Source organism: Trichomycterus rosablanca, chromosome 1 (genome assembly GCF_030014385.1).
Source record: "Trichomycterus rosablanca isolate fTriRos1 chromosome 1, fTriRos1.hap1, whole genome shotgun sequence".
Taxonomy (NCBI): domain Eukaryota; kingdom Metazoa; phylum Chordata; class Actinopteri; order Siluriformes; family Trichomycteridae; genus Trichomycterus; species Trichomycterus rosablanca.
The window spans coordinates 770382-782500 of record NC_085988.1 but is presented as its reverse complement, the minus strand read 5'-3'; the positions used below and the strand labels follow the sequence as shown (position 1 = coordinate 782500).

Below are 12119 nucleotides of genomic sequence, written 5' to 3'. Positions count from 1 at the left end.
CATGCACTGGTCAGTGCGCTCTAAGTGCAGGTCCCAAACCCAGATACAAATAGGAGGGTTATGTCAAGAACCGTGTCCAGCGTAAGTCTGGTATGAGGACCAGATCCGCTGTGGCCACGCCTAAATATAGTAACGTCTCTGTGAGCTCTGGCGACCTCTACAGGTTGCACAGCACTCCTGCGGGTCGTAAAGGCTTGTTGTGCACATAACGTAGTGCTACCACCAGCACATTTCACAGTATGGATGTTGTTACCTGGCTCGTGTTCCTCTTTTTTTTTTTAATAAATTAAAACTGCTTTCTGTTTCCATTTGTATTTTAGCGACTGTCCCAATTTTTTGTTTGAGCTGAGTTTGTAAATATTAAGTAAATGTTGCAAAGCTCCAAAAATACTAAAATACCAGCAGAACCCAACAGACTCAATCACCACACATTTTCACTCTAATATAATAAAATATAATATTTTATTTAATATTTATTTATTGTTTTCATTTTTTTTATTTTACATGTAATATTTTATTTTAATTATTTTATTTTTAAAAATACTAAAATACGAGCAGAACCCAACACTCCACTCAGGTGAAACATTTTAATTCTAATATAAAAAGAGAAAATCCTACTCTAATTTATTTTATTTTATTATTTTATTTTATGTTTTAATTTCTCTAAAAATGTAAAGATTTTTTTTTGGAAAATACTTCAAAACCCACAATTCAATTTTATTTATAAATAAAATAAAAGACATACCTATAATTTGTAAATAAAACAAAAACTGTAAATCCAATTTATAAATAAAATAAAAAGATTAATTTAATTTATAAATACATAAATGTAATTTATTAATAAAATGATGAAAGGACATTCAATTCATAAATAAAATTATTTATTATTAATGAATGAATTAATTAATTAATAATTATTTACATAAACGTACCTTTAATTTATAATAGAAACATACTTTTAGTTCATAAATGAAATAAAACATATCTTAAATTTATATATAAAATAAAACATACCTTTAGTTTATATATAAAATAAAACATACCTTTAATTTATAAATAAAATAGAAACTTACATTTAATTTATAAATAAAAAATTGTATATTTAAAATGTATATTTAATTAAAATAAATTATTTACATTAAATACAATTAAAAAATGTAAATTAACTTATAAATAAAACCAAAAAGTTAATTCAATTTATAAATAAAATTATTTATTTATTATTAATTAATTAATTTAGTATTTATTTATTTATTATTTACATAATCATACCTTTAGTTTATAAATAAAATAAAAAGGTTACTTTTATTTATGAATAAAATAAAAATGTAAATTAAATTTATGAATAAAGTTATGTATTATTATGTAATTCATTTATTCATTATTTACATAAACGTACCTTTAATTTAGAAATACAATCCATGATGGTTTGGACGGTCGGTTGAAGTTCTGATCTAGAAGCTTCTTCGTTTCATCACGTTTCATCGTTGGTTTCTCTCTTCATCTGGACCCTGATCTTAATGGCGACCACTCTTCCCATCACACCTCGCCCATCAGCCCAGGATGACCAGTATCTGGTAGGACCTGGTCCCAATCTGGTCCTGGTTCAGGCTCCTGATGGAGATGCTGCTGCTGCTGCTGTTGTTGTGGTGGTGGTGAGATGGTGGAGTTACTGCTTCATGGATGTTCCTCTCCCTGGAGGTGAAGATCATGTGATCTGTGTGGTCATGTGATCCACCTGTGGTGCTCATAACAACACCTCACAGTCGGTGGATGTTTACCAGAAATCAGGTGACGGCGGTGTAGGTTTCATCGGAACTCCTCCCGAGACCGAGGGAGGATCTCGGTGTCTGTGGTGAGAACACCTGACGGTGCTGACCAATAAGCACACAGCAGGCAATACCAAGGAGAAGCTTCGGTGATGGAATAATAGATGTATTTTGGTCGAATCCCTTTCATTGTATAATAAATAATAAAATAGAAATATTTTATACATTCCTTCTGTAGATTTCTTTAGCAACTTCTAGTGAAGGCTGTTGGAAGGTCACCTTTCCAGCGCTCTCCAGTTCTCTACTCAACTCAACACAACCAGGACCACGCATCATATCAGGTCACTTGCATGCAAAACAGTAATTGTAAATGAAATAATTACAGATAATTGTCTTAGTGCACTTTGTTTAACCGAGACCTGGACTAGACCTGATGAGTATCTAAGTTTAAATGAAGCATCTCCTCCGGGTTACAGTTATGAACATAAGCCACGTCTTAGCGGTCGTGGTGGAGGAATAGCCACAATTTATGATAAAGACATACTGTAGGTCTTACTGTAAAATCATCTCCCATAACAAACTCGTTTGAAGTTCTTATTTCTGACATAACCAATAAATGTTCATCTGATAAAACTAGTATGTTTAAACTGGGTTCTTCCATCATGAAGAAGATATGAAGCTATCAGGGGGACGTCCTTACCCTCTGTTGTGGCACCCTGAAGTGTGGTCTGGTGCAGCATGTTGGCTTTGAGACGTGCTCAAGGGCCCAACAGTGACTCCCGGCAGTGGTGGGACTTGAACCAGCGACCTTTTGATTACTAGTCCAGTACCTTAACCACTGGGCTACAACTGCCCCTGATTACTGAAGCTAAATACAGGAACATTCCACTGTCCTGGTGAAGGAGAACCTGCTGCCCTGGTCAATAACCTGAAGCATAGTGCCAAAACAACACCAGTGGCTGAAGCAGGTCTCAGAACGTTCTTGAGCATTTGCTGGGCTGAATGGTTCATGGACACTCGTCAGTCTGCCATGAACAACGGAATAAACTGAGCAAAACCCTTGGAGACTCGAAGACTTTGATGATCGACCACAGCTCCAGGTCCATCCTGATCTCCACCACCTCCACCTGCCACGAGAACCTGATCTTTTAAAGGATTATGTAATGGTGGGGTCCACACCACACCCCTGACCATGTAAAGAGACGTCCATCCATTTCTACAAAGACACGCTATACAGTATATTCCTTTATCTAAAATTCACTACATGGCCAAAAGTATCTGGACGCCCGACTGTGAGCTTGTTAAACGTTCTGGTTCAATCACAAACACTATTAGAACATGGTGACCTCTGTGTGACCTTTACAGCTACAACCATGACTGAATACAATTCAAGAAACTGAGGGTTAAGGGCCTTGCTTACACACACACACACACACACAGTACACACACACACACACACACACACACACACACACACACACACACACACACACATACTGACACGTACACACACATACACACTCACACTCACATACACACACTCACACACGTACATACACACACTCACAAAAACTTTTTATTTAATATCACCGCTGCTAAATATAAACTCTACACTCTTATATAATAATAATAAATAATAATATAACAATAATAATATAAAAATAAATAATACTAATTATAATAATAAATTAAAATAAAGAAATCTAAATAATAACATAATAAATAATAATAATACATAAATAATAATAATAAATAAATAATAATAAACAATAATAATATAAATAAATATTAATAATAATATAATAAATAAATAATATTAATAATAATAATAATAATAATAATAATAATACTGCATTTAAAGTTTATTTCTTTCTCCTGCTGTAAGATTTACTGAGTGTATTTTTAGCTCTGAGTGTGTGTCAGTATTGACACTGGGAGTGGAGTGTTTGTTGTACTGTGTTTTATCGGCTCTGTGTGTGTGTGTGTGTGTGTGTGTGTGTGTGTGTGTGTGTGTGTGTGTGTGTGTGTGTGTGTGTGAGGAACGTTGCTCCCTTTCAGTGATTGTATATCTGAGCTGAGATGATTATAAAGCCTCCTGAAGCCTGGATTCTTACAGAGTGAATAATGCAGACACGCCGAGACCCAAATTACAGTATCATGCTCTCCTGCCGCTCATGCTTTATCTTCTTTCCAGCGTATCGCCATGACGTTCGGGCATGATGATCTTCACAGTCAGTCAGTGGATTGGCTGCCCCGCCCACTGTTCTAGTTTGTCACATGCAGGCGGAGAGAGTAGCTGGCCCGACTCTGACACAAGTGGTTCTGATTCTGTTCACTCATCATTTTATAAGTTAAGCACATCCGAGCCGCCGGGTTCGGATTTCTGACGGACTCCGAGGTGAGGTGTGACCCGCCCTGTTTCTGAGCTAATCGTTACTGATAATTAGAAGCCGTGGAGGAAGCGGCGAGGGCTCTGAGACTACGTGTCGTCCAGAATGCAAATCCAGACCACAGGATTTACATGATTTGTTTGGTGTTTAGAGTTCAGAAAGAGCTGCTGCAGCCCAGAGAACAAATTCCACCTGAAGCAGGAAATCACTTTAGTACAAATGATATTAAATACTGAAAGGAATGTAACCGGAGAAGCAGGGAAGCAGGTTCCTCAGAAACAAAAGAGCATCAGGGATGCGGGTTCCTCAGAAACGGAGGAGCGTAAGGAACTTTAACTCGAACTTCAGATCAGAAACTTCAGGATTTCATTCACAGCTTCAGGTGAGAATCGGATTTTCTTTCACTGCATCACATTAATAAATATGTTTATTTATTTATGTTCAGATATTAATAACATTCTTATATAAACACCATAAACACTGGTAATGGGTTACCAGATAAACACAACAACGACATAACCAGCAACACACACCACACATACCAGTGTACAACCCAGAATACACGATGAATACTGGTGTGTAAACGCTGGTTAAATTGTTTTCTTTTGTGTGTGTGATTTTATGTAGTGTTTTATGTTGGTTATGTTTTTATCTGGGTACATACCAGAATTGAAACACCTACAAATACTGGCATGTGACCAAAAATGGCATAAAAACACTACAATTACTGGTGAGTTACCAAAGCAGAGACACCAACATAATAAAACTACAACCCTGATTAAGATGTTTTTCTGTGATGTTTATCTTTGTTGTATTTTATTTGTTATGCACCAGTATTTAAAGACCTACAAATACTGCTGGTGGGTAACCAGAAAAAAACAACATAAAAATTATTTTAAAAAAAAGACTACATACAAAATGCTAAAAACCATCATAACCAGCATTAAACACCACATTTACTGACACGTGACAAAAAAACGGCACAAAAATAATACAAATACTGCTGGCTAACCAATTAAACCAATATGACCAGCATACAAACACTACAATTATTTTAAATACTGGTGTATAACCAGATAAACCAGTTTATATAACATACAAACACAAAAACTAGTGATGGGTTACAAAAAACAACAACAACAATAACATTACCAGCATTCAAACACTACACATACTGGTGTGTAGCCAGAAACACCAACATAACCAGCATACAAACACTACACATACTGGTGTGTAGTCAGAAACACCAACATAACCAGCGTACAAACACTACACATACTGGTGTGTAGCCAGAAAAACCAACATAACCAGCATACAAACACTACACATACTGGTGTGTAGTCATAAACACCAACATAACCAGCGTACAAAAACTACACATACTGGTGTGTAGTCAGAAACACCAACATAACTAGCATACAAACACTACACATACTGGTGTGTAGTCAGAAACACCAACATAACCAGCGTACAAACACTACACATACTGGTGTGTAGCCAGAAAAACCAACATAACCAGCATACAAACACTACACATACTGGTGTGTAGTCATAAACACCAACATAACCAGCGTACAAAAACTACACATACTGGTGTGTAGTCAGAAACACCAACATAACTAGCATACAAACACTACACATACTGGTGTGTAACCAGAAACACCAACATAACCAGCATACAAACACTACATGTACTGGCGTGTAACCAGAAACACCAACATAACCAGCATACAAACACTACATGTACTGGCGTGTAGTCAGAAACACCAACATAACCAGCATACAAACACTACATCTACTGGTGTGTACCCAAAAACACCAACATAACCAGCAAACAAACACTACATATACTGGTGTGTAACCAGAAACACCAACATAACCAGCATACAAACACTACATGTACTGGCGTGTAGTCAGAAACACCAACATAACCAGCATACAAACACTACATCTACTGGTGTGTACCCAAAAACACCAACATAACCAGCAAACAAACACTACATATACTGGTGTGTAGTCAGAAACACCAACATAACCAGCATACAAACACTACACATACTGGTGTGTACCCAAAAACACCAACATAACCAGCAAACAAACACTACATATACTGGTGTGTAACCAGAAACACCAACATAACCAGCATACAAACACTACATATACTAGTGTGTAACCAGAAACACCAACATAACCAGCATACAAACACTACACATACTGGTGTGTACCCAAAAACACCAACATAACCAGCAAACAAACACTACATATACTGGTGTGTAACCAGAAACACCAACATAACCAGCATACAAACACTACACATACTGGTGTGTAACCAGAAACACCAACATAACCAGCATACAAACACTACATATACTAGTGTGTAACCAGAAACACCAACATAACCAGCATACAAACACTACACATACTGGTGTGTACGCTGAAAAACCCACATAACCAGCATACAAACACTACACATACTGGTGTGTACTCAGAAACATCAACATAACCAGCATACAAACACTACACATACTGGTGTGTTACCAGAAACACCAACATAACTAGCATACAAACACTACACATACTGGTGTGTAACCAGAAACACCAACATAACCAGCATACAAACACTACACATACTGGTGTGTAACCAGAAACACCAACATAACCAGCATACAAACACTACACATACTGGTGTGTAACCAGAAACACCAACATAACCAGCATACAAACACTACACATACTGGTGTGTACCCAGAAAAACCAACATAACCAGCATACAAACACTACACATACTGGTGTGTAGTCAGAAACACCAACATAACTAGCATACAAACACTACATATACTGGTGTGTAGCCAGAAACACCAACATAACTAGCATACAAACACTACACATACTGGTGTGTACCCAGAAAAACCAACATAACCAGCATACAAACACTACACATACTGGTGTGTAGTCAGAAACACCAACATAACTAGCATACAAACACTACATATACTGGTGTGTAGCCAGAAACACCAACATAACCAGCATACAAACACTACACATACTGGTGTGTAGTCAGAAACACCAACATAAGCAGCATACAAACACTACACATACTGGTGTGTAACCAGAAACACCAACATAACCAGCGTACAAAAACTACACATACTGGTGTGTAGTCAGAAACACCAACATAACTAGCATACAAACACTACACATACTGGTGTGTAACCAGAAACACCAACATAACTAGCATACAAACACTACACATACTGGTGTGTAACCAGAAAAACCAACATAACCAGCATACAAACACTACACATACTGGTGTGTAGTCAGAAACACCAACATAACCAGCGTACAAAAACTACACATACTGGTGTGTAGTCAGAAACACCAACATAACTAGCATACAAACACTACACATACTGGTGTGTAGCAAGAAAAACCAACATAACCAGCATACAAACACTACATGTACTGGCGTGTAACCAGAAACACCAACATAACCAGCATACAAACACTACATATACTGGTGTGTACTCAGAAACACCAACATAACCAGCATACAAACAGTACATATACTGGTGTGTAGCCAGAAACACCAACATAACCAGCATACAAACACTACATATACTGGTGTGTACTCAGAAACACCAACATAACCAGCAAACAAACAGTACATATACTGGTGTGTAGTCAGAAACACCAACATAACCAGCATACAAACACTACATATACTGGTGTGTAGTCAGAAACACCAACATAACCAGCGTACAAAAACTACACATACTGGTGTGTAGTCAGAAACACCAACATAACTAGCATACAAACACTACACATACTGGTGTGTAACCAGAAACACCAACATAACCAGCATACAAACACTACATGTACTGGCGTGTAACCAGAAACACCAACATAACCAGCATACAAACACTACATCTACTGGCGTGTAGTCAGAAACACCAACATAACTAGCATACAAACACTACACATACTGGTGTGTAACCAGAAACACCAACATAACCAGCATACAAACACTACATGTACTGGCGTGTAACCAGAAACACCAACATAACCAGCATACAAACAGTACATATACTGGTGTGTAGCCAGAAAAACCAACATAACCAGCATACAAACACTACATATACTGGTGTGTAGCCAGAAAAACCAACATAACCAGCATACAAACACTACACATACTGGTGTGTAGTCAGAAACACCAACATAACCAGCATACAAACACTACACATACTGGTGTGTAGTCAGAAACACCAACATAACTAGCATACAAACACTACACATACTGGCATGTAACCAGAAACACCAACATAACCAGCATACAAACACTACATATACTGGTGTGTAACCAGAAACACCAACATAACCAGTATACAAACACTACACATACTGGTGTGTAACCAGAAACACCAACATAACCAGTATACAAACACTACACATACTGGTGTGTACGCTGAAAAACCCACATAACCAGCATACAAACACTACACATACTGGTGTGTACTCAGAAACACCAACATAACCAGCATACAAACACTACACATACTGGTGTGTACCCAGAAACACCAACATAACCAGCATACAAACACTACATATACTGGTGTGTAACCAGAAACACCAACATAACCAGCGTACAAAAACTACACATACTGGTGTGTAGTCAGAAACACCAACATAACCAGCGTACAAACACTACATGTACTGGCGTGTAACCAGAAACACCAACATAACCAGCATACAAACACTACATGTACTGGCGTGTAACCAGAAACACCAATATAACCAGCATACAAACACTACATGTACTGGCGTGTAACCAGAAACACCAACATAACCAGCGTACAAACACTACATGTACTGGCGTGTAACCAGAAACACCAACATAACCAGCATACAAACACTACATGTACTGGTGTGTAGCCAGAAAAACCAACATAACCAGCATACAAACACTACATGTACTGGTGTGTAACCAGAAACACCAACATAACCAGCATACAAACACTACACATACTGGTGTGTAGTCAGAAACACCAACTTAACCAGCGTACAAAAACTACACATACTGGTGTGTAGTCAGAAACACCAACATAACTAGCATACAAACACTACACATACTGGTGTGTAGTCAGAAACACCAACATAACTAGCATACAAACACTACACATACTGGTGTGTAGTCAGAAACACCAACATAACCAGCGTACAAACACTACACATACTGGTGTGTAGTCAGAAACACCAACATAACTAGCATACAAACACTACACATACTGGCGTGTAACCAGAAACACCAACAAAACCAGCATACAAACACTACATATACTGGTGTGGAACCAGAAACACCAACATAACCAGTATACAAACACTACACATACTGGTGTGTAACCAGAAACACCAACATAACCAGCATACAAACACTACACATACTGGTGTGTAGTCAGAAACACCAACATAACCAGCATACAAACACTACATGTACTGGTGTGTAACCAGAAACACCAACATAACCAGCATACAAACACTACATGTACTGGCGTGTAGTCAGAAACACCAACATAACCAACATACAAACACTACACATACTGGTGTGTAACCAGAAACACCAACATAACCAGTATACAAACACTACACATACTGGTGTGTACGCTGAAAAACCCACATAACCAGCATACAAACACTACACATACTGGTGTGTACTCAGAAACACCAACATAACCAGCATACAAACACTACACATACTGGTGTGTTACCAGAAACACCAACATAACTAGCATACAAACACTACACATACTGGTGTGTAACCAGAAACACTAACATAACCAGCATACAAACACTACACATACTGGTGTGTACGCTGAAAAACCCACAAAACCAGCATACAAACACTACACATACTGGTGTGTACTCAGAAACACCAACATAACCAGCATACAAACACTACACATACTGGTGTGTAACAAGAAACACCAACATAACCAGCATACAAACACTACACATACTGGTGTGTAACCAGAAACACCAACATAACCAGCATACAAACACTACACATACTGGTGTGTACCCAGAAACACCAACATAACCAGCATACAAACACTACACATACTGGTGTGTAGCTAGAAAAACCAACATAACCAGCATACAAACACTACACATACTGGTGTGTAGTCAGAAACACCAACATAACCATCGTACAAAAACTACACATACTGGTGTGTAGTCAGAAACACCAACATAACTAGCATACAAACACTACATATACTGGTGTGTAACCAGAAAAACCAACATAACTAGCATACAAACACTACACATACTGGTGTGTAACCAGAAAAACCAACATAACCAGCATACAAACACTACACATACTGGTGTGTAGTCAGAAACACCAACATAACCAGCATACAAACACTACACATACTGGTGTGTAGTCAGAAACACCAACATAACTAGCATACAAACACTACATATACTGGTGTGTAACCAGAAACACCAACATAACTAGCATACAAACACTACACATACTGGTGTGTAACCAGAAAAACCAACATAACCAGCATACAAACACTACACATGCTGGTGTGTAGTCAGAAACACCAACATAACCAGCTTACAAAAACTACACATACTGGTGTGTAGTCAGAAAAACCAACATAACCAGCATACAAACACTACACATACTGGTGTGTAGCCAGAAACACCAACATAACCAGCGTACAAAAACTACACATACTGGTGTGTAGTCAGAAACACCAACATAACTAGCATACAAACACTACACATACTGGTGTGTAGCCAGAAACACCAACATAACCAGCGTACAAAAACTACACATACTGGTGTGTAGTCAGAAACACCAACATAACTAGCATACAAACACTACACATACTGGTGTGTAGTCAGAAACACCAACATAACCAGCGTACAAAAACTACACATACTGGTGTGTAGTCAGAAACACCAACATAACTAGCATACAAACACTACATATACTGGTGTGTAACCAGAAACACCAACATAACTAGCATACAAACACTACACATACTGGTGTGTAACCAGAAAAACCAACATAACCAGCATACAAACACTACACATACTGGTGTGTAGTCAGAAACACCAACATAACCAGCTTACAAAAACTACACATACTGGTGTGTAGTCAGAAACACCAACATAACTAGCATACAAACACTACACATACTGGTGTGTAGTCAGAAACACCAACATAACTAGCATACAAACACTACACATACTGGCATGTAACCAGAAACACCAACATAACCAGCATACAAACACTACATATACTGGTGTGTAACCAGAAACACCAACATAACCAGTATACAAACACTACACATACTGGTGTGTAACCAGAAACACCAACATAACCAGTATACAAACACTACACATACTGGTGTGTACGCTGAAAAACCCACATAACCAGCATACAAACACTACACATACTGGTGTGTACTCAGAAACACCAACATAACCAGCATACAAACACTACACATACTGGTGTGTACCCAGAAACACCAACATAACCAGCATACAAACACTACATATACTGGTGTGTAACCAGAAACACCAACATAACCAGCGTACAAAAACTACACATACTGGTGTGTAGTCAGAAACACCAACATAACCAGCGTACAAACACTACATGTACTGGCGTGTAACCAGAAACACCAACATAACCAGCATACAAACACTACATGTACTGGCGTGTAACCAGAAACACCAATATAACCAGCATACAAACACTACATGTACTGGCGTGTAACCAGAAACACCAACATAACCAGCGTACAAACACTACATGTACTGGCGTGTAACCAGAAACACCAACATAACCAGCATACAAACACTACATGTACTGGTGTGTAGCCAGAAAAACCAACATAACCAGCATACAAACACTACATGTACTGGTGTGTAACCAGAAACACCAACA

At 37.9% G+C, this 12119-nt stretch overlaps 2 protein-coding genes across 2 annotated transcripts in view; one reads left to right on the top strand and one right to left on the bottom strand.

Moving 5' to 3' along the window:
- LOC134320919 (4-galactosyl-N-acetylglucosaminide 3-alpha-L-fucosyltransferase 9-like) overlaps positions 1 to 1421 on the bottom strand; it is a 2843-nt gene extending 1422 nt beyond the window's left edge. The window contains exon 1 of the mRNA XM_063002562.1: positions 1400 to 1421. The gene's annotated coding sequence lies outside the window, so the exon portion shown is untranslated. The remainder of the gene's footprint in view (positions 1 to 1399) is intronic.
- A 99-nt stretch (positions 1422 to 1520) lies between these two features.
- LOC134320735 (4-galactosyl-N-acetylglucosaminide 3-alpha-L-fucosyltransferase 9-like) overlaps positions 1521 to 12119 on the top strand; it is a 37242-nt gene continuing 26643 nt past the window's right edge. The window contains exon 1 of the mRNA XM_063002320.1: positions 1521 to 1701. Coding sequence (XP_062858390.1) covers positions 1521 to 1701 — 181 coding nt within the window. The remainder of the gene's footprint in view (positions 1702 to 12119) is intronic.